The 25,554-nt window shown below is 36.4% G+C and overlaps 1 protein-coding gene across 1 annotated transcript in view; it reads left to right on the forward strand.

Annotated features, from left to right (window-relative positions):
• Nucleotides 1-25,554, forward strand: part of psidin (phagocyte signaling impaired) — a 321,893-nt gene that overhangs the window by 285,551 nt on the left and 10,788 nt on the right. The window contains exon 16 of the mRNA XM_090399962.1: nucleotides 10,221-10,320. Coding sequence (XP_090256088.1) covers nucleotides 10,221-10,320 — 100 coding nt within the window. The remainder of the gene's footprint in view (nucleotides 1-10,220; nucleotides 10,321-25,554) is intronic.

Here is a 25,554-nt window from a genome sequence, read left to right on the forward strand (position 1 = left end):
ACTTAAGTCACACAGGTTCGATTAGTTTTTATGAGACAGTGCATTGGCTAACAAAAATCAGGCAAGCTATTAACAAAACCAAACATGTTTATTTTAACTTAGACAATTTATATACATAGGAAATGGGACATGTCACATGTCTGATTCTCCACACATTCATTAAAACAATTCACTTAAAGCATTAGACAAAGAAATTATTTACACTCAGCTTATTAGACATGTGGATAGATCTTAGCACACATAACCTTACTCTCATTACAACTAATATAAGGCAAAATTATACTATGCACGTTCTGAGCATTATGTAATACAAGCAGTATTCAAGTCTACAGTATTCTTTTAAGCACATTCAAACTTACATCTGGCTTTCTGACCTCTTCAGCACATTATGCCATTAGTTAAACAGAATGAACATCGACCATCTATACACACACAATCTAGGCTATTAAAATAAAGCGATCTACTTACAAGCTCATATCATGTACAGTCCTGAATTCTAAAGGGTTAAAGGTGAATTGCACTGGTTCCTTTCTTTAACTTGTGCGACATCTGTGATCGGGCACTATCCAATGGTAGTCATCTGACGATTTCCTCCCTTGTAACAGTACTGCATTTCTTTGGCAATGTCAGGAATTGGTTTGGCTGCGACAAATCAGCATACACGTGGATCAGTACACTTAATATTACAAAATAACATAATATTACAAAATTTATTACATTATAGTAGGTTACATACATTTCTAATTATATGTATGTTATGGCCTATGTAAAATCGATATAGGTGAAAAATATTTCTGTTTTTCACAAGAGATTTTACATTGCTTCCAATGCATGCACAACTGACAATGGTAAATGCACCCCCCCCCCCTCCACCATTCCAGATACCCAACATACAATATCCTCCCTATATCCTTTTGCCAGAAAGAGATCAGAAAAATTTGTGTCTTATTTGGACACAAATTAGGCACAAAAAAGTCTCCTGGCCATGATGACATTCCTCCAATTGTTCTGAAAGTTTGTGCACTAGAACTGACTCCTCTCCTATGTTGTCTGTATATACTCTCTTACTCCACTGGTATCTATCCCACAGCCTGGAAATTGGCTTATGTTTAATCCATTCCCAAGAAGGGCAACAAATCACTGCCATCTAACTACTGCTCCTATCTCACTCTCCTCAGTCCTGTCTAAAGTAATGGAAAAAGTCATCAATTCCCAACTCCTAGACTACGTTGAAAGCTCTCACCTAATAAACGACTGCCAATATGGATTCCGTCGCTGCCAATCAATAGATCTGCTCATATGTCGCCCATCTCTGGACAAATGCCATGGACAAGTTTGGTGAATCTCAAGTGATTGCACTTGATATCTCCAAAGCTTTTCACTGGGTATGGCACAAAGGCTTACTAAGCAAACTATTTCGTCTGTCTCAGGACTTCTGTAGTCGGATTGCCAGCTTTCTGTTTTTACGTACACCGTGTGTGGTGGTGGATGGTTCCTTATCCTCTCACCATTCAACTAATGCCAGGGTTTCATGAGGTTCTGTCCTCTCACCAACCCTCTTCCTGCTATTTATCAATGACCTACTTCAGTTGACCTCCAATGCAATACACAGTTTTGCAGATGACAGCACATTGCACTCCTCCCATCCATTTGATAAACCTTATTCTACACAACCACTGCCCTCAATTCTGATCTCTAAGCCATCCTCCAATGGGGTTCAGATAACCTCATCAATTTCAATGCTAATAAAACTCAGTTCTGTCTTATTTCTTAAAAAAGAACCATTTTTTATCAGTATTATTTTTGACGATACTCAAATTTCCAGACAATTTGAGATTTCTGTTCGTGGAATTACCCCAACATCAAACCTCTCCTGGCATGAACACATCGCAACCATTGCATCCTCAGCTTCAAAAAAACTAGGATTTCTCTTTCTCTCAAGACGTTGCTTCACCCCCGAACAGCTGTTAACCTTATAGAAATCACAAATTCGCCCAACTATCGAATACTGCTCTCACATATCTGGTGGGATCCCCAAAAGCTCTCTCAAAATGCTTTACTCGATACAGAGGAGAGCAATGGAACATTAATGTCCCAACTCTTACCAACTCACTCCCCCAACTTTCGCACAGATGTTTGGTTTCTGCAATGTGTATATTCTACAAATATTTCCATGGGAAATGTTCATCTGAAATAACATTAATAATTCCTCCACTTAGTACTAAGCTCGTTGGAATACATGCAGTTGCTGCTCAATTTCCCTTCACAATGCTCAACTTCCCTTGAAACAAACAGAACAAATTTCTTTTCCTCCTCCTTCATCCTTGCATCTGCTGTATCGTGGAACAGTCTTCCCCTGTTGTTTCCCAAGGAATACAGTATACAATCTTCTAAATTCAATGTAAACAAGTTCCTCCTTTTCCAACCCATTATCCATATATGGTACTAATGTATTATAGATTGATCAACCAAACCAACCTCTTGTACAGGGTGTTCGGGATAAATTTGACATATTTATAATTAATTATATTTTTCCGTAAGTTACATGTATTAACACACACTTCTCTTCATTTAAAAGTTTGGACCCTTCTTCATTCATATACAAGATGTCAGAAAGGATGGATAGCTGGAACCCACCTGAATCATGGAAGAGAATAACTTGTATCATGATGATTCGTGCCCCGCCATCAAAATATTACGACTGCTGCCCAATGCTCCCTGAATACAGTAAAAACAATCAGGCATGAACTAGAGACTTGCAATGGTGACTACGAGGATGTAGCAAGAAAGATCCCTAGCAGACGATCTGATTGCGTTCGTACAGCAGAATTCCTCGCAAATCTGCAGGAACAGGTGTTGAAGAACCCTGGCATTGGAATTCGGGCTTTGTTCGTGGAGTTGCTAACTGTAGTCAAGCCCTGGATAACAAGGGTAGCCAATGGTAGGCCGTATGTATGGCAGCAGGATTCGGCCCCTTGCCACACCTCTGGGAAAAGTCAAAAATGGTTGTCTGAAAATTTCTACGACTTCACCAGTCCAAATGTTTGGCCTCCAAACTCCCCAGACCTTAACCCCATGGATTATTTTGTATGGGGCGCAGTTGAGAAAGACACCAATCGCACTTCCAGTAATACAAAAGCCCAGTTAATGGATAAAATTAAAACAGTTTTTGCGGCCCTTCCCAGGGAGACTGTAGCATCAGCTTGTTCGAGGTTCCGAAGCAGAATTGAAGCTGTGATCGATGCTAATGGTGGTTATTTTGAGTAAATCTTGTTGATAGTATTGTAATTAACTCTGCCTGTAATGTTTTTTTGTCAATTCATTAAATTTAATAGATACAAAGAAGATTTTCTTTTTCCTTACGAAACTGTCAAATTTATCCCGAACACCCTGTATATTCTCGAATTTTTTTTTTTTTTTTTTTTTTAAGTATGAATGGTTTCAATTGACTAAATGATTTTCATTGTCTAATGTGAGATGATCACCACTCTTAATTATTGGAGGCCTGATGCAACTCAAAAATGTGTTTTCCAGATTATCTAATCTTTAGCCTGCTTACACTATTAATACCAATGTTTGATAGGCTTATAACCTTTCATGGATAGGGTTCACATAAAACAAGGAGACAGAATTCTTAGCATTTTACTTTTATTCAGAGTTCTTATACACAAGGTATAGAATTCCATATAGTTTTTTAGTCTTAAGTTATTGAAATTTCCTGATATTTTACTTGTTGTGACTTCTAACCAGTTTACAATTGCTCACTCTCAAAGCTGCAGAAATGTTTTTTTGAACATGTAATGAATGTAATGCGCTGCGGTCGAAACACGCTGGAAGTACCTAAGGCTAACAAAGTAATTTTTCATAAATCTTTCGAGTACATTGTGACGAGTAGCTACAATAAACTTCCAAATGAAATTAAATCTATAACCTCAGAATATGTATTCAGAAAAAGATTGAGAAACTACCTTATGGGATTAAACAATGTTGATAATTACTTTAAACGTATAGTATAAGAGAATGTTATAACTCATATATCATAACCAATTAAGGTATTAATTTACAAATTGGTTCATTCAATTAGGTATTAAAATATCAACACGTACATTATTATAACTGGTAAGGGAGCTCTCTTAGATGCAGTCCCTGGACTCTCGGTGTCTGTTTTGAGCTAATACTTTTCTAGTAACCAGTATGGCTATGGCCCTTGGTTACACATATTTGCATTAACTAACTTACATTACTCTAAACCAGTTACTTATCAAAACTATGAAACCATTCGAAATATATTATATTCTACTTGCATATATGAGAAAACTTTTTATTAACCATAATAAAATAATAGCCAAAATAAGTGTTAGTACCAACAGAATATGATAGTAATACTTGAATTTTATTTTGTAATATTGTACTGTGCATTGAATTGTATTGTGAAATATTGTCATAATTAACAAGTTGAATAGTATAATATGTATAATTTGTATAGGTGATGTGAATAAACCATTAAACTGTTTTTTTGATTTACTCACATGTGCAAATAAAGTTGATAAGCATTGTGTACTATAATCAGTTACACTGAGTTTTGCTTAAAATTGGTGAGAAGTGAAATTATATTATCCCACTGACCATGCATGCCCATAATGTGAACTTTTGAAATGATCCTTTAAAAAAAATTTCCTGATATGCATGTATTAGAAAATTTTGTGTTTTAGGTTATGGATACTTGGACTTGTATTGAACATATGGTATATTGGATTTGAATTGGTTAATAGCCTATTAATCGCAGAATCTTTATTTATAAAATAATACTATTGTTTTTTCCACTAATAAGTTAATTGCTCAAGTGGCATTAATTTAATTGAAAGGATCTTTAAAATTTGTTGAAAGGTACAGAATCATTACCTGACAATATTACATTTCATTTCAAATTTTTGCTTTTGAAAATTTAGCTCCACTGTTTAAATTACTTTTTTTATTTATCATAGATTAATATTAATCTATATCATAATATCATAAATATTATTATCATTATTATTTTCAAAATATTAAAATAATTTTTCATTGGTTGAGGTTTTTAACTGTTTCAGTATGAATTTTATAAAATAGAAGGTTTTAAATGAAATATTATTTTAAAAATGATTGAGGAGAATTCTGTTTTAAGTTAAAAGTTGACTCCTGTATTGCAAACTTGTAGGGATGGAATGGACCACAGGAGTAGTTGGTTATAATGGATTGTTTGCCATAGTTAATTCATTGTAGAAAGAAAATTTAGCTGTAGAGCTTTGGACTTTTTGGTAATTTGTTACAGTGAATGAATTATTAGTATTTATTATGAGGAGTAACAGTGGTGGTCATTCCTAATAACAACCATATGTGATTATAGCTGTTTCTTGAAGTTATTTTCAAATGAAAACTAAATAATGAACTATAGAGTGATGCAGAAATTCCACAAGATTCTCATTACTAGAGCACTTCTTATTGCTTATATATGTTCCCAGTCTGGTTGGTTGAGTGGTTAGCGTATCCACTCTGCAGCCAAAACGCTGTGGGTTCAAATCCCACCGTAGTCATGGATGTTTGTGATTGTCTGTGAAATACTAGTGGTGGTGGGCAGTAGATGCCGTTGGTTTAGATGATGTGGTTTGCTCTAGTTGGTGGGTTTGAGTGGTGGAGATGGAGAGTTCAAGAGGTCAATTTGGAAAAGGCATATGACAAGGTGCCAAGAGAGAAGCTGTTCAATACGCTACAGTTATATGGTGTCAATGGGGCATTATATCAACCATACTTAGTCTTTATTTGAGTTGTAAGTCAATAGTTAGAATTGAAGGAAATACAGGTAGACGGTTCAATGTTAAATCTGGTGTGAGACAAGGATGTACATTATCCCCTCTGTTATTCATTATCTATATGGATCACATTATGAAGGAAAGTGATATTAACCATGATATCAAAATTGGAGATGTTAATGTCAGCTCTTTGCTTTATGCGGATGATGTTATACTTCTAAATAAATCCGCTACAAGTCTGCAAGATTCTATGACTAAATCGAATAGCTGTTGTAATACATATGGTATGAAAGGTCAGCAATAAAAAGACAAAGACAATGAAAATAAGCAGAATCATTGAAAATGTCAACTGTTTTGTGAATGGAGAACCTGTGGAACAAGTGAAACATTTCAGCTACTTAGGCACGATTTTTACTGAAGATGGTAAATTAAATATAGAAATAGACAACAGAATCAGCAAAGCTGGTATGTTAGGAAGTCAATTGAATAAATTCATCTGGAATAAGAGAGAAATTAGTCAGAACACTAAATTAGTTGTATACAAGACAGTGTTCAAACCAGTTTTAACTTATGGATCTGAGAGCTGGCTCAGAAGTAAAACAGTTGAGACTAGAGACAGCATATATGAGAGTCCTGAGAAAGATTATAGGCGTGAACAGATGGCATCAATGGCAATATCATATTAAAAACGAGGATATTAGGAAAGAACTTGACATTGTCAACATCCAAGAATGCGTTAGCAGAGCTAATCTCAGGTGGTATGGTCACTTAAATTAGAATGGGCGAAGAAAGATTAGCAAAACAAGTGTTCTCTGCCAGGTTGGCAGCAAAACGACCTAGAGGAAGACCAAGATATAGGTGGATTGATACGGTACAAAGTGCCTTAGATGATAGAAATATAAGATCTGATAATGTTGGAGTTTTGACAAGTAACAGACTGATTTGGAGGAAAATTGTAGATAGGAAGTTAGTATTAATGTAAGTTTTTTCATGTACTATCATATCCTGTACACTTCTTGAGGGTACATGGCAGGAATTTGATGATGATGATGATGATATATATATATATATATATATATATATATATATTAAAAAAAAGCAGAAAAATTAAATTTGAAATTTTAGGTTGAATTGTATTGAATATATTGTATTTGAATCAGTTAAAAAGTTTTTAATCACAGAATCATTTATAAAATAGTACTATTGGTTTTTTCACTAATAAATTAACTGCTCAAGTGGTATTATTCATAGTACAACATTAAATGGTACAACCTTCATTCTTCAAAATATTTCCTTATTTAAAGACATTTTTCACAATAACATTTTATGTATTTTTCTCTACTGTGATGCCATTTGTCCAGTGTTATACATTTAGCAGATGCTGTTGCTACTATTAATAGGTTGAATATTCTTTTTAATACGTGTGTCTTGGTAAGTTTGTTTTCTGTTCAAGTCATGTTCATGCTTCTTAATTCAATATTGCAGTCACATGATATCAGAATAGAGTAAATAGAATAATTTGCATTATAATCTTTATTAATTGTTAATCCTCATGGAAAGGCTTAGATGTTGGTTATGCATTTTTAGCTAGGGGGCACCATCAGGACTTTTAGGAGAAAGAATAGCTTCCTGCTTCGTCCTCATTTACTGTTTGTTGTGCTTGCATACATGTGTCTTGTTTTTAAGTTCCTGTGAAAATGGCAACGTGACATTGCCGAAATATTGGAAGTGTATTAAAATATTTAATATATATCCTAGTATACATTGTAATTTCCTTACGCAATTTAGTAAAAATGCTTAACTAACGTCAAAGCCTTTCCACGAGAATTACAATAATCCACGGAGATGTTACAGCACGTAAGGCCTGCCATTACAGTAAAATGAAGTTGAAACTATCAAGACAATTGAATCATCTTGCCTTCCTAAAACGCTGCCGGGATAATCAGGTAATCCCAAACTGTGTCAAATTCAAGCACCGTTTCTCTTCGCAAAAGGCTCTTCGTATTTATAACCACGCCAGCCAAACTTTGCTCAGGGAACAAATCGCTACGAATCGCCGTTTCCTGAATGATGCTAACTTAGCTATCCAGCCACTTGAAGATGACCTTTCAAGCACCGTAAGCCACAAAATTTGGTCTATTTTATATGACATCTCGTGCACTGCTGCGGAGAAAGAATTTCAAAAAGTACGAGATAGACACATCAAAAAATTTGAAAATTTAAAAAAGAACTCAAACTCGAAACCACAACTTCATACCGAAACGGTAGTCAACCTTTCGTCATTTAGTGTGCAACCCAAAGCACTCGACATTCTCTCACGTGGCCACAACTTCGCCATTGCGCCCGGAAGAATACTTGCTGAAGATATTATGATACGAATTGTACGAGGGATATGACACCTTCCAAACCACGTTGCCAACGATATTAGACTGGATGTGGATTGTGTTCTGACCAAAGCAAAACCACCAAAAACTAACATGCCCAGTAAAGAAATTAAAGCTCTGCTAGAATTAAAGAAAGACAAGAAAATAATAATCACCAAAGCGGATAAAGGGAATGCCACAGTATTGCTTAACCAAAAAGATTACACAGGTAAGCTGAATGCTCTATTAGTAGATCGGGCTACTTATTGTTGAGTACTATTGAGTACAATCCCACCAACTCAAAAAATTAGAAAACCCCACAGGCTACTTAAGAAGGTCACTTCTTGGCCTGTGGAAGTCACTAACAAACTAAAACCATTTAGTTCCATATCCCTCCGTATTTATGGACTCCCAAAAATACATAAAGAAAATGTGCCATTACGTCCCATAGTGAATGGCATTGATTCCCCCTCATACAATTCCCCGAAACATTTGGCCAAAGCTCTCACACACACTATATTCGCAATACACCTTCACACATAAAAAACTCGACCCACTTTAAAGCCAGCATAGAAAACCTTATACTCAAACACAATGACATAATGGTCAGCTTTGATGTCTCCTTATTCACTTCCTTTCTTCTTTCTGTGGGGCAGAATCCTTAGAGCTAATCCAAGCTAAATTTCCTCCCGATATCACAGCCCTATTTCAGTTCACAATGAACTCAGGCTATTTCGTTTCGCAGGGAAAATTCTACAAACAAATAGAGGGGACAGCCATGGGTTCACCACTCTTCCCACCCTTGGCCAATTTCTTTATAGAGACCTTTGAAGAAAAAGCCTTAGCCTCTGCCCCACAAAAACCAACCATATGGCTTCCCCATGTTGATGATGTGTTGGCTATTTGCCCACATGGCTCCGATGCACTCCTCTCCTTCCTAACACACTTAAACAACCAACACACCAGAATCAAATTCACCTGGAAGAAGAAAAAAACAGCTGCCTTCCTTTCTTAGACACACTAGTCACCCTGATGGAACCTTGGTTTTCTCAGTCTATAGAAAACCCACTCATACAGGCAGATACATTCACCAACATCCCCCCCCCCACACACACACAACAATATGGAGTCATTAAGACACTAAACAACAGGGCTAAACTTATCACAGAACTAAACCACATTCTCAACACTTTCTCAACCAAAGGCTACCCCCCCCCCCCCCAAAGAAAAAAAAAATCATAAAATATTGAAACCAATAAACCACAACCCCCTCCTCTCCTACCTCACAACAAGGATTACTCTAAGTCCATCACCATACCCTATATCAAAGGCACCTCGGAAAAAATTACAAAAATTCTAAAAAAACATGACTTAACTTTTTGTTACAGACCTTATAAAAAATTGGCATTCCTTATCCTCTCTACTAAAGCCCCCCCCCCCAACCTACCTGGAGTATACCAGGTCCCTTGCAGCTGTAAGCTGTCCTACTTTGGCCAAGCAGGCAGGATAGCTAATATCAGAATTTTAGAACACAAGGGCTACATCCGGTTTTACCAGTACAGCCACTCTGGTGTTGCAGACCATGTGCTGGATACCCGCCATAGCATACGGAGGAAGAAAGCCACAATAATACACCGTAGTAAATTCAAATACGAAAGGCTTTTCATGGAATCAGCCTCAGCCCTGAGAAACGATCCAAACTTCAACAAATTTGGTTGCATGAGACTGCCCCAAATTTGGGAAACCTATATCAGAAGACCTTCAGCCCAATTGCTCAAGAATACCAACATTGCCTGTTAGGGGGCACCATCAGGACTTTTAGGAGAAAGAATAGCTTCCTGCTTCGTCCTCATTTACTGTTTGTTGTGCTTGCGTGCACATGTCTTGTTTTTAAGTTCCTGTGGAAATGGCAACGTGACGTTGCCGAAATATTGGAAGTATGAAATACTTCCAATATTTACTTAATGTATATCCTAGTATATGTTGTTTCCTTAAGCAATTTAGTAATAATTGTTAATCACTATAATAACTTTAAAATTGTTCATTACAGTTTTCTTTAACTTTATTTTAGGTATCTCATTACTTATCCATTAGTCACTGGAGCACATTTTTCTACTGCTGTTGCTGTACTAAGCAATTCTCTCCGATTTTTCACAACCAATTACAGAGATGTAAGAATTTTATGTGGCTTAAAAATTTGTTTTTCAGATTATTCAAGTATGCATCTTTAGATTATACATAAAGAATATTAATATAAAACAAAATGACCAAAACTTTAGACTTATTGTAGAACTGTCCCTCTTGAAGGCTGAAATTTTAAGAGGAATAGTTCTTTATCCAGTGCGTTTGGGTTAACTTTCCCAGGCAGTAAATTACAAGTGCTTCCGTGGTCACTGTTCCATTGAATTGGCAAATAGCATTCCTTCACATTCTGTTGTACATGTTAATACAGAAGCAACATTTGCCCATCATCCCTTTACTGTGCAACTGCAAACATACTGAACCTAATTCTATTCCTCCTCTTTTTTATTCCATCCACCTCTGTCCCCTGGAACAGCCTTCCTCATGAAGTATTCCCATGGTTGCTGCATGTGGTCCAGGAGGCTTGTTATCTGTGTATGCATGGTTAGAGACATTAGCTTAATGCTATTAGTGAGACATGTCCGGGGTTGCTTGTGTCTAAAGCACCAGCAATGTACCACGAGGGAAAACGCTACTGACGGGGGGGGGGGGGGGCACACATGGGAAGGCTGTCTCAATCTCCCCCATCTGGTCATCTATCAACAGGATCAGAATTAACCATGGCAGATGTGGCTATCCAGATGGAAACTGTCAGACCACCCTTATTGTGACTGTTCCCCTCATAGCCCAGATGATCACTCAAATTATAAATGACAGCCCAAGGCACCAATTTCATGACCTCCATGAGATGACGGATGACCCCCTGGATTGGGTTTCTGGATTAGAATTTGACCTATAGCTGCTTTGTATTCTTTTTGCCATATGAATAAATGAAGTATTCCCAAACAACTACAACCTGCAGCTCTTGAAAACCATCAATAAACTTATTATCTCAGTCCTCATCTGCACCCCACACATGGCACTGATGTGCTTATAGGTGTCTCGACCTCTTATTTATGGAATCAGTATAAAAAAAATTCCTGTGGTTATATCTTACCTGATTAAGAATTGCAACATTTATTTTTATTCCTCCTCACCAAGTTTTGTTATTTCAAAATAGTTGTAGCATCAAAAATTTATTTTCCATTTGATGTGCCTTGGATATAATTTTGTCTGCTTTGATTCACATCAAAAACTACATCATGAGATTTTTTGACAGAAAGCAAGTTATTTAAAAAAAAAAAACCATTTCAACGTAGAGATAAAGGAATTGAAATCATTCAGAATAATAAGATGATCATTTATGGGATCAGGAAAAGGAGGGAGTAGCTAGAGTATTCTGCATTTTTCATGAAGAAGAAAAATTAATGATTCAAGCTTCTAAATCTTATGGAACCAATATCCTCCAGAAGATTTAGAAGCTGAATCTCTTTACCATTTTCAAGTAGGATTAAAGAAAATCTAGCAAATTTCACTCTTACCAAATTACAATCCTGCCATATATCTTGGAGAGGGGGGGGCTCCCTTCCTCTTGTTCTGGATATTATTTCAATCTCTAATAAGGATAAGTTGTCTCTTATTGAATTAGCATTCGTATCCAACCTATTCTGCCTATTCCTCAGTCTCCAAAACTTAAATGATCTCTTTCATTGAAAACATTTTTCTTGCATAACTCCTAATGCCTTATAAATCTGTCTAACCTGAGATCGCTGATAAATAATGAATAGAAGCAAAATAAATATAATGATATCATCATTCTAAGGGACTGTTCCTGTTGCTATGGAGAGTTCCCTCTTCCACCCAGGTCATCCTATTTCTGGCTTTCCTCCTTAATAGTTTATAACGTCTTCCAATTAATCTAAACACTTGCTTCATTAACAGTTTGTTTCAGTTGTCCTCTTCTTCTTTTCCCCAATATCTTCAATTCTAATTTGTTTATAATCCATTTGTTATGTTTTCCTACATATCTCATATATTATACATACATATATATATATATATTTTTTTTTTTCAGTGAAGTAGTGAGCACAGTGTTGCATACAACAGGTTGATAGCTTTAGCAACATGGGCACTCATTTGTTGAACAGCCTCTTCTGTATTATCTGTTACCTTTGTAACTTACGTGGGAGATGAAATTAATCACTTGTGAGACCACCTCCCTGCTTATTGGAGACCTGAAGTGGCAACCCAAAAGAATTTTATTGCTATAGTGCAGGTAAAAGAAAAAATAAATGTGGAAGAATAACTTTAGTGAATCCATAGCACGCACCATGTTATTTATATACTACGAGGGTTGTTCGATAAGTCTGTGCAAAATCTAAGAGATGGCATCACCAGTATGTAATGAGATTACTTTTAGTTGCTGGCACCTGTTGAAGGATCACACACTAAGTTTCAGTCAGATAGATCTATTACTCTGTGTTTGGCATTCATTTGAATTGATTAAGTACCGTGATTTGTGAAAAATGGATGAGAAAGAATTTTGTGTAGTGATTAAACATTACTTTTTGAAAGGCAAAACGACTCAGGAAACCAAAGCTAAGCTTGATAAACATTATGGTGAGTCGCCTTTGATTAGAACGGTTTATAAGTGGTTTAGTAACTTTCGAAGTGGCCATATGAGCACAAGTGATGCTGAACGTTCTGGACGCCCTATCCAGGTCACTACTCTAGAAATTATTACACTACTCCAGAATCCATGGTATGGGGTGCTTAAGGGTCAAAGCTATATAACTGAGAGGAGACCTCCACATAGCCTTTAAAGGAATGCGGAGAACCGACCACGGCTTCTGACCTAATGTCCAATCCTCACCTTCTCGTGGTGCACCCTGCTGGGTAGCTACTTGGATACTGAACGAACGAGGATGGGCAGGCAATTTGGGATTTAGCCCGACCAAATTGTATTCTTATTGGTTAAACCAAAATAAAAAATGATGGTACAACATGACAGAATTTCATGCTGGCTGGGGCATCGCCCGGTTAAACAAGGCCCCCGTTGTTTTCGACAGGGAACCAGAGCGAACAGCGAAAAGTCAGCTACTGGAACAAATCTGAAAACAAACCCCAACTCAACATCACCAGAGTTAAAGATCGGTACTATCAACGTAAGAAGCTCTAATGGCAAAGAAATGGAGCTAGCTGTGGAATTAGATAAGTACCAGATCGACATAATAGGGGTGACTGAAACAAAAAAGACCAAAACTGGTGAGATCTTTCTGAGCAATAAATACAAAATGTTATATTCAAGCAATGACAATCAAGGAAAAGAAGGAGTAGCCATAGTATTCAACACAAAATACGAGGCTAATCTACTTGAATGGCAGTCAGTCTCAAGTAGAGTAATGTGGGAAAATATGATATTGGGGAACTGGACAATGAGACTTATTTGTGCCTATGGTCCCACAGAAGGTTCTACTAAGATAGAAGTGGAGGAGTTTTTTGAGGCTTTAGAAAAAGCAACTGACACAATGAAAAATGAAAAGTTGGTCCTTGTTGGGGATCTAAATAGCAGAGTAGGAAATGATTGTGAGACATAAAAATATTTTTGGAAAATTTGGAGAAAAGAGCAAAGCTAATAATAATGGCAAATATCTGTTGGATTTCTGCTCAGGACATGGACTGGTTATTACTAACACCATGTTCCAACATAAAAATGTGCACAAATTCACATGGAGAGAAGAGGCTAGGAATACGAAAAGTCTCATTGACTATGTTATTGTTGATAGTGATGTTTTCTCCCTGGTGCAGGACACCAGAGTGTATATAGAGGATTTGAAATTGGAAGTGATCAGTATTTAGTCTTGAGCAGGATAAAATTGAATTTAATATTGAAAAGAATAACATGTAAGAAAGTTTTAAAGCGAATAAAAGTTGAGCAGCTCTCAGATGTGAACTATAGACTAACATACACAAAGATTATTGAAGAAAAAATGAAAGAGTTTGAGAACAGGAATCAAACCGTGGAGATTCAGTGGCAAACTCTGAAGAAAACATTGATTGATTCTGCCAGAGAGGCATGTGGTGAGGTTGTCTGTAAGGATAAAAAAATCAGAACTCCCTGGTGGACACAGGAAGTTAAAGAGGCAGTGAAGGAAAAGAAGAAAGCATACCAAAAGTTCCTGCCAAATAAGTCAGCTTGTGCTCTTAGAAAATATAGAGACAAATGTAAGAATGCTAAACACTGTGTAAAACTTGCTAAACAAAAGTCATGGGAGGACTTTGGCAAGAATATAGAAAATAAATATCAAGAAGGTGGCAAAATATTCTGGAGGTTATTGAAGAAGCTTAAGAATGGAGGAAAGAGTGCTGTAAAAGGAATTAGAGATGATAAAGGTGACATGAAAACGGCAGAAAAAGATATCCTTGAAGTATGGAGTAATTACTTTGCAAAACTTCTAAATGAAACAAGCAGCGATGACAGCATAGTGGTAAAAAGCACTGACCAGGCATGCAGTCAGGAATACATATCCATACTTGAAGTAGAAAAAGCCATCAAAGGCTTGAAATGTGGAAAGGCAGCAGGAGTAGATGATATTCGACCAGAAATGCTGAAGTATGGTGGTATAAGAGTCTTACAGTGGCTGCACTGCATAGTTCAGAAAGCCTGGACAGAGGGACGAATTCCCGATGATTGGAGTAGAGCTCTCATAGTACCCATATATAAAAAGGGAAATAAAACTGCATGTGAGAATTACAGAGGTATTTCCCTACTGAGTGTTCCTGGCAAGATCTATGCAAGTATACTTGAGAAACGGTTGAGAAGAATTGTGGAAGAAAAGCTTGGTGAAGAACAAGCTGGATTCAGGCCAAATAGAGGCTGTCAGGATCAGATCTTCACTTTACGACAAATAGTCGAGAAAGCATGGGAATATAACAAAGATCTGTATTTAAGTTTTGTCGATTTGGAAAAGGCATATGACAAGGTGCCAAGAGAGAAGCTATTCAATACGCTGCAGTTATATGGTGTCAATGGGGCATTATATCAAGCAATACTTAGTCTTTATTTGAGTTGTAAGTCAGCAGTTAGAATTGAAGGAAGTACAGGAAGATGGTTTAATGTTAAATCTGGTGTGAGACAGGGATGTACATTATCCCCTCTGTTATTCATTATCTATATGGATCACATTATGAAGGAAAGTGGTATTAAACATGATATCATAATTGGAGATGTTAATGTCAGCTCTGCTTTATGCAGACGATGTTATACTTCTAAATAAATCTGCTACAAGTCTGCAAGATTCTCTGACTAAATTGAATAACTGTTGTAATAGATATGGTATGAAGGTCAGCAATAAAAAGACAAAGACAATGAAAATAGGCAGAATCATTGAAAATGTCAACTGTGTTGTGAATGGAGAACCTGTGGAACAAGTAAAACATTTCAGCTACTTAGGCACGATTTTTATTGAAGATTGTAAATTAAATATAGAAATAGACAACAGAATCAGCAAAGCTGGTATGGTAGGAAGTCAATTGAATAAATTCATATGGAATAAGAGAGAAATTAGTCGGAACACTAAATTAGCTGTATACAAGACAGTGTTCAAACCAGTTTTAACTTATGGATCTGTGAGCTGGGTCAGAAGTAAAACACTTGACCAAAGACGAGAGACCACAGATATGAGAGTCCTGAGAAAGATTATAGGCGTGAACAGATGGCATCAATGGCAATATCATATTAAAAATGAGGATATTAGGAAAGAACTTGACATTGTCAGCATCCAGGATTGCGTTAGCAGAGCTTATCTCAGGTGGTATGGTCACTTAAATAGAATGGGAGAGGAAAGATTAGCAAAACAAGTGTTCTCTGCCAGGTTGGCAGGAAAACAACCCAAAGGAAGACCAAGATATAGGTGGATTGATACGGTACAAAGTGCCTTAGATGATAGAAATATAAAATCTGATAATGTTGGAGTCTTGACAAGTAACAGACTGATTTGGAGGAAAATTGTAGATAGGAAATTAATAATGATGAAAATTTTTTCATGTATTACTATCATATCCTGTACACCCCTTGAGGGTACATGGCAGGAATTTGATGATGATGATATGGTGATGGATGATAGAAGAGTGAAGGTGTGTGAAATTACTATGGCTGTGGGCATCTCAAATGACTGCATATATAATATTTTACATGAACATTTACATGTGAGAAAACTATCTGCGAGATGGGTGCTGCGTTTGCTCGCCCTGGATCAAAAGCGTCAACGTGTGAACTGTTGGAAGGACAGCTTGAAGCTGTTCAACGGAATTCAGAGGAATTTTTGCGTCGTTTCGTAGCAGTGGACGAAACATGGATTCATCATTACTGGCCTGAGACAAGGAACAGTCAAAACAATGGGTTGCAAATGGGGAATCTGCACCAAAGAAAGCGAAAACTGTTCTTTCAGCAGGAAAGGTTATGGCCACTATCTTCTAGGTGCTCGTGGCATAATCTTCATAGACTTCTTGGAAAAGGGTCAGACAATTACCGGAGTGTTATGCGTCTTTGCTGGATCGTTTAAATAATGAAATAAAGAAAAAACGACCACACTCAGCGAAAAAGAAGATTCTTTTTCACCACGACAACGCACCCCCTCACTCTTTTGCAATTGTGACCGCAAAATTGTTCGATTTATGCTACAAGGTCCTTTCATATCTTCCCCCCATAAATACCTACTCTCCAGATTTGGCTCCCTTGGACTACTATCGTTTCCAAACATGAAAAATGGCTGGCAGGAAAGAGATTTTGATTAAACAATGAGATGATTGCCGAATCAACTGCCTATTTTGAAAAGTTGGACAAATCATACTATTTGGACGTGATCAAAAAACTCGAGCATCGTTGGACTAAGTGCATAGACCTCAAAGGAGACTATGTTGAAAAATAAAAAATGTTTGTCTCAAAAAAATTGTTTTCTTCATTTTTGCACGGACTTATGGAACAACCCTCATATAACATGGTGCATACTACTACTACACTTAATGAAGAAATAGAGGTGCACGAGGATGGGGTTCAAGAGCTGTTGCTGAATCTGGATATGAATTTGACAATACGATCAGATAGGATATCAGCATATATGATAATGGAATGTTCGGCCAAATTCACTTAGTTCTCGACCTGTTTGTATAAATTGAATTTCAATTCATGAGAGATCTCACAGGAATGGAAAGAATGTATGATAGTTGCATCCTACAAGCATGATGCAAAAACTGACATGTGTAACTACCAGACTATGAGTATCTGTAGTGGTGGTTGAAGATATTAGAGAAGAGTTGGTAAGAACTTGCATATAGAAATGGGTTCAGAGACAAGCTGTATTTTACAAGAGACTTGTTTTTTCCCTTTCAGTCATTTCCGACCATTGGTTACTTTCCAGGCATTGCCCACAAAGTATTCCTTGCAAGATTTTTACAGGCTAGTTCACCATTGCTTTCCCCAACCTCCCAATTTTAAAAACCTGGGCTTGGGACTGGCATATGGCTGGGACGTATTTATGACTGTAATCCATATGTGTGTTCATAGGGCCAGTAGTTCTTGGGGACGAAACAGCATGGGTTTACTAAAGGGATGCCATTTTTTAGCGATTTGCTCATATTTTATAATACTATGGCTGAATTAGATAAAGGTAATTGGATACATTATGATACTGTTAGACTTTGCTAAGGGCTTTTGATGTGATACCACATGAATGGCTGTTGCATAAACTAGCGAATATGTGATTGGAATATATAAGCTATTGACTTGGGTAAGAGGTTGGCTAATTGATAGATATCAGAAAGTGTATATGATAGGTATAAATCTACCAGATTTATTGTGACCAGTGTTTGTTTGTTTCCTAGGGATCAGTCCTTGTGCCTTTGTTCAATCTATATGTATAATATAGCTGGAGTGGTTGGCCGAGTGGTTAGTGTATCCTCTCCAGCTAAAAGGTGTGGGTTCGAATCCCGCCATGGGCATGGATGTTGTAATTGTCTGTGAAAATACTAGTGGTGGTGGTGGTCGGCGGTAGATGGCATTGGTGTAAGTGATGAAAGTAGTTGCGATTGGTGGAAACGGAGAGTTGTAGAGTAGGTGCCCTCCCTCAATGAGTCTTTGGACTTCCTGGAAGTGTTACGTAATAATAATAATAATAATATACATTAATATTGGGAAGGACCTGACATTAGATGTTCAATTGCTTGCTGATGATTCAAAAAACGATAGGACAATCATTGATACAGAATGATTTGAATAAGCTGGAATAAGCAATGGGCAAATGATGGCTCTCAATTCAGTGTTAATAGGTGTAGAGTTGTGCACTTTAGTGTAAGATTTCAAATGGCAAGATTATATTGGTGGAATGATGCTATGAAAAACTGATGAGGCTGAGTTCACATTGCAGAAATTGCAAATACAAATCAGAGGACAATTGGGATATTGAAGCAAACATTGATGTGTAAGGATAAGGAAGTTATTTTTTTGCCTCCATACGACACATCTGGACTAATGTCTGCAGATTTGGTTACCTGGGTTTGTAGGAGATGAGCTGTGGAAAAGGTGCAAAGAAGAAGGACAAAGATGATATTGGGATTCTGGAATGTATATTATGAGGACAGATTGAGAATATATTGTTGTGTCGACTTCCTTCTAATATATGTACTTTTTTGTCTATTATACAAATACTTGTAAGACTTTTTCTCAGGCATCGTGGTACCTCTGAATAACAATGGAATTGCCTCAGGGTTGAGCCAATACCATAGTATCAGAGTATCTGAGATCAACCTCTCATAAAGCACTAAGAAATTTATTTTTTATTGCTGCGCCACTTAGGGCTTTTAGATTAAATATACTATATCAATCAAGAGGCGATCTCTAGATTGTACTTAAGTGATAACCTTGACCTTGCAGACGTGGCCAAAATCTCTCCTTTCTAATTTCCCGCCTAGGTTCTTATTACGTTTTATAAGAGATGCATCGTATTCCAAATTACAGACAGTCTTAATTGGATTCAAAAGCAAGGTTTATTGAACATTATAATTATATATATATATATATATATATACAGTACATGTTATTTTAGTTCTCATTCTAAGAGAGTTCCTGACAATTAGGTTAACATTAAAACACTCTAACAACATACAGATATTCAAACTGATTATTTTTTTATATTAGCAATATCACTCTTATCAACAAACAAGCACTCTAACTAGGTATGATATTCACAGCAATAATTATTCCAATCCAGTCGCAACCAAACCATTCTAGATAACATCAATGTCTTTTACAATTTTGTTATTAATATCACTTTTTACTCTGGATTTTATCATAACACTCTTTAAACACATAAGGAGACAGTAAATTTACAGTATTTATCTCAAGATCACTACAGTTTAGTTCTTCATAATACTATTAATGTTCTTTCCTCTGAATCACAACGCGGCACAAATCCTTTCATTCATAGCTAACAAAATTAATAAATTCTGCTTATCTATCTTGAACGTTCATCACATTAATTGATCTTCAGGAATCTGTTTCTCCTTGATCGATCTTTCCATAGGTTCCTCTCTGGCTTTAAGCACGCACGTGGTTCTCCGTGCTATCGATGAACTTTCACGATCTCTGCATAACGATTGCGTAACCCTTCCTTCTAGGGAAGGAAGAGTTACACTGGGCCTATTCTCACTCCACAGACCTTGGGTTTCCACTGATGCCTCGATCTAAACCTCTGGAGTGGAGGCACTGCCACCCTTCTCCAGTTCACGACATTGAGAGACCAACACCAGGAGATCAGGAACAAAAAGCCATGTGTGAGGGTCTCTTGACCCTTTTATTTCGCCTTCTATTTCGGTGATTCATGCGCTCCGCGATGTCCAGCTAGTGCTTTCGCGTGGGTCGACGTCACAGCATCCACCTTTCTCTGTTACCCTTCTCGTGCGCTGTTGGTACGTGATTGCTCGGGGCAAACTGCTCCCCTCGTATTACTGCTTCATGACTTTTGGATTTACATCCCCTTTTAGAAATTGTGCAAGTCATTCAACAACTCCTAATACTTATGGCTCTAACAAATATTAAATATTTACATTTCCACTGTTATTTACACAAACTAGTGAATGGTCTTTTGTTGAAATGCTTGATAACTACTCTTTCTTCTTAAGTTTGAAACATTTAACATATTTACAAAACTGTATTATAATACCTAGAGACAAACATATGTATTTATTTTCCTTTTCATTGGGTTATGTATGTTAAACCGTGATAAGATTGGAATTCCTAAACTCACAATCTATCACAATTTAACAATATGGACTACAGACATTGGTAAACAGGAGAAAGAGGGGGGTGAGATGATAGAGGGCTATAAACTTCTGAAAAGGCATTATAGGCTATTGACTTATGAAATTTTTCATTACATGGGAGGTGGGGAGAGGCCAGTGAGGCATCTATAGAAGTTTGTGTGTGTGTGTGTGTATGTAGTTAAGAAAGAGGTGAGAGAGTTTTTCTCAGACTAGCAGTGAATGAGTGAGTTGGGAAGTTTTCCTGTTGAAGTGGTGAGTTCATCCAGTGTGAAAGAGAAGGCATAACATCTAGTGTGGATGATTATGGCCTTCCTCAATGAGTCATTGACTTCCTAGTGGTCTTGGGCAATAATAATGATAATAGTGATTATTATTATTATTATTACAGTACTGGGTTAGGATCTTTTTTATTTAATGATTTATTCATTAAAGATTCAAATTAAAATATAATAATCTCTCTTTGGCTGTTAATGTAAAGCTTAGTAGCCACCTATTTGGAAGATAGAGAATTGGTGGTCAAAATGTTGGCAGCCAGTCCACTGGCTTGCTGAATTTTTCAGAACTACCAAAAAAGACGTGTATCATATCATTAATTCTCCAAGTGCCTATTATATCACTTGCATATGATAATACTTGATTTTCCTTTATGGTTGAGGGAATTGTTATCTCTGACTATACAAATTGTCGACTCTCTGAAAAATGGCTCCAGAACACATTTTAATGTGTTGATTCTGGAACCTTTTTTGCAATGAGTTTTGAATTTTGACCATGTCTGATTAAAAAAAAAAAAAAAAAAACTTTTTTTATGGTTTTACTGAGTACAGTTTCTTTCACTGGCTTGCTGAATTTTTCAGAACTACCAAAAAAGACATGTATCATATCATTAATTCTCCAAGTGCCTATTATATCACTTGCATATGATAATACTTGATTTTCGTTTATGGTTGAGGGAATTGTTATCTCTGACTATACAAATTGTCGACTCTCTGAAAAATGGCTCCAGAACACATTTTAATGTGTTGATTCTGGAACCTTTTTTGCAATGAGTTTTGAATTTTGACCATGTCTGATTAAAAAAAAAAAAAAACTTTTTTTATGGTTTTACTGAGTACAGTTTCTTTGAAAGTGCTCTCTTTGCTAGACTGAACTGAAAGAACCAGGAACTCTTTTCCTGGTAGGTTGTATTGGTGCTCTTGCATTTTCAGCGAAAGTTCTGAGGGGATTAGTAATGTTATATTCAGAACTTTCACATTTTTACATTTCATGAACATTTTAAACATTTCACAAATGTTTAAAATGTTCATGTTGAGGTGATAGTAACTCGCTCTCCGCAGTAACGACACATCCTCCCCAACAGCCATTATGCTGCAGATGCAAGAAAAACAAGTAGTTTTATTCTATCCCTGAATAAGGTACAGAGGCTTTTGCAGTCTGTCTAATATATTTCTCAGCAAATAGTTCAATTAGAGACAGCTGGAATAAAAGCAGCGCTAACTAATGAATCACATGTCCCTTCCCACAGAAACTATGCTGTATAAACTCAAGCAAAATCATATGTTGCACCGAAACACAGTATCTAACTAATAACTATTGTCCAATTTTTCAATTACATGAAATAAGTGTTTGTTTTATTGCATTTGAAATTCTCGATGTCATGACAGATCATAAAGGCTAACTTCAAATAAAATTCTACCAAGAATTGAAACATGCCATATAATGAGTGTGTGAGTTCGCCTGCCAGCTCAAACGCAAACAAGCAGCCATAAAATTCAACCAATGGTTGAAACTTTGTGTTAGTTGAGCCTGCCAGTAATGAGAAGTTCCGTCGAAATGATAAACGACACCCTGTAAGTGTTCAAACTAAGAAATATATAGTAAATTATGACAGTTTCAGATGTTATGGAATTCGGTTGAAGAGAATTAGCATTTCAACTCAACAATTGTTGGATGCCTTTGTCTTTGGGTCGCGTGATCTTTTGTTAATACCGCACCAATCATATGCACATCTTCATAGCTGCTCTCTCATGTAAACCAAAATTTAACTTGTACGTATTGTAATAATTAAAAAAAAAAGTTGAATAATTTATAAGCGTATAAAAGGATATCACCTGTAAATCGTTGACGTGCCAGCAAAATTCTTGGAAGTGCCACCTCTGACACCTGCCATAGGTTTGCCATCTGGGCCCTAGGCCATGTAGTTGTGATCCAAATTCATTGACATAGAGCTGTTAAAATTTTAACTTCCTCTTCTCCTAGGCTTTGAGCAGCTCAATAGTTATTCCATCCCCTCCTGGTGCTTTCTTACTGGATAGCTGTTGCAGTGCCTACCTCACTTCACTCCCCGGTGGTTTTGCCTCCTGTGTATATTCCTGCTCTTCAAATTTTTCAGTAATTTTGGAGTCCTTTCTGTAAAGGGCTTCTGTATATTCTTTCCATCTTTCTTTAATATCTGCCACTTCTGTAAGATATCCTTTGTGATATCTTCAATATCACAATATCAGTGTCACAAGGTGACAATATCCTCAATATTTTCACCTTGGTGCTGAACTTTCCTGTCACTTCCCTGATCTTTTTGAAAAGATCTCTTGTTTTTCTTGTTTTGGTCTTCTATTTGTTGCCATTCCTGGTTAAAGTATTTTTCCTTGATCTCTTCTGGTTTTTCGTTGAAACTGCATTCAGTGCCATACTTCCTGGAAATTTCCTGTGGCCTTCATTTTCCTCCTTTCCTGAGCAGTTTTGATGGCATCTTCTTACAGACATTTGAAATACTTCTTCTTACAAATTGTTGGAATATTTTTCTTTGCTTCTGTTTTAATTATATCCTTAATTTCTTCCCATAGTTCATCTGGTTCTCTTTCACATAAATTGAGTGTGTTGAATCTGTTCTGTATACTAATATTATATTCATCGGGTATGTTTCCAAGATAATATCTGATTGATATTTGTGTTGTTTTCAATTTCCGTAATTTTACATGTATCGTAGCCACTAATAATTCATGGTCTGTTCCACATGGAAAAGTCTTTACAGACTGAATGGTTACAGACTAGGTTATAACTGATGGTTCTAATTCATACAAAAAATTGGTATTGTGCGTGACAATGTGCGTGTCTCGTTAATGTGATTTATTCGTTATGGCTCATGACGTAATTGTTATGAAAGTTCATTTCCTTGATGTTTAATGATCTGATAAAAGTTTTCCAAATTTCTGGTAAAATTCGACCTTGATTCTTGTTTAGGTTTTCAGTTTTACGGGCGACTGTAGCTGCTTCTTTAAAGGTTCTTGAATGGTAGTTATCTTCTATGTATGGCATAAGGCTCTTATCCCACTCAATGTGATGGTTAGTAGAGGCAAAGTGGCCTGAAAGGCCTGAAATGTCTTGTCTGTTATTTCTGACATATCCTATGTGTTCTTTCTTTCTCGTTTCAAAGCTTCTAGAGGTCTGACCTACGTAACTAATACCACATGAGCAAGGTATATTATATACTCCAGAGTACTTGTAGAATGGGTGAGGATCTTTCGGTGATCTTAAAAATTTCCGAATAGTGTTGATTGGTTTGAATGCCACTCTGATCTTATGTGGTTTTAAAAGGTTAGCTAATTTTTTGGAAAGGTTGCTGACAAAAGGAATCGTAATTGTACTGATGTATTGGACGTCATCACGTTGTCGATGTGATATATCAGTAAAGAGAATCTTGTTGTAGAGTCTTTTTGGGTAACCATTTAAAGAAAGTTCTCTGGATATTGTGGTTAATTCCGTTAGTAGGTCATCCTTGTCTGTCGTATACTGTATAGCTCTTTTCTTGAGACTATGGATAATGCTAAGTTTCTGAGCTATGTGATGAGCTGAGTTGAAATGGAGGTCCAGTATTTGTAGGTTTTCTGTATACAGATAGGTTGATACTATTATTGCATTGTTTCTTTATTAAAATGTCAAGGAAAGGCAGTTTTTTATCTTTTTCCATTTCTAATGTGAATTTCATGGTATTGTGGAAACTATTGATTTGGTTGAGGTAATTATTAGTTCTTCTTTCGTATGATCTTGACGCTGAGACATGGCAACTATTAGACAATATGATTAGCAACAGTTTTACCAAAACATTTAATCACAGCAAAAAGACACAAATTGATAAATTCAGTATACTGTATGATAAACATAGCAACTGCAAACCGTCTCTACCATATAACCAAGTGATAATTAACCTATCTAAACACATTTTAAGTAAACCTGAGATCTCTATCCTCAAAAAAGGATTCAATTTTGCTTTAATTTTGTTTTCTTCTCAACCTAGCAGAGAACTTTTGTTTGGCTAATCTTTCCTTGTCCATTTTGTTTAAGTGACCATACCACCTGAGATTAGCTCTGCTAACTCATTCTTGGATGCTGACAGTGTCAAGTTCTTTCCTGTTATCCTCGTTTTTAATATGATATTGCCATTGATGCCATCTGTTTATGCATGTAATCTTTCTCAGGAATCTCATATCTGTGGTCTCTAGTCTTTGGTCAAGTGTTTTACTTCTGACCCAACTCTCAGATCCATAAGTTAAAACTGGTTTGAACACTGTTTTGTATACAGCTAATTTAGTGTTTAGAGTAATTTCTCTCTTATTCTATATGAAGTTATTCAATTGACCTCCTACCATACCAGCTTTGTTGATTCTGTTGTTTATTACAATCTTTATTAAAAATTGTACGTAAGTAGCTGAAATATTTTACTTGTTCCACAGGTTCTCCATTCACAATACAGTTGACATTTTCACCGATTCTGCCTATTTTCATTGTCTTTGTCTTTTGCTGACCTTCATACCATATCTATTACAACAGTTATTCAATTTAGTCAGAGAATCTTGCAGACTGTAGCGGATTTATTTAGAAGTATAACATCATCCGCATAAAGCAAAGAGCTGACATTAACATCTCCAATTTTGATATCAGGTTTAATACCACTTTCTTTCATAATGTGATCCATATAGATAATGAATAACAGAGAGGATAATGTACATCCTTGTCTCACACGAAATTTAACA

Source organism: Typopeltis vanoorti, chromosome 11 (genome assembly GCF_054136105.1).
Source record: "Typopeltis vanoorti isolate ZY-2024b chromosome 11, IOZ_Tvanoo_1.0, whole genome shotgun sequence".
Taxonomy (NCBI): domain Eukaryota; kingdom Metazoa; phylum Arthropoda; class Arachnida; order Uropygi; family Thelyphonidae; genus Typopeltis; species Typopeltis vanoorti.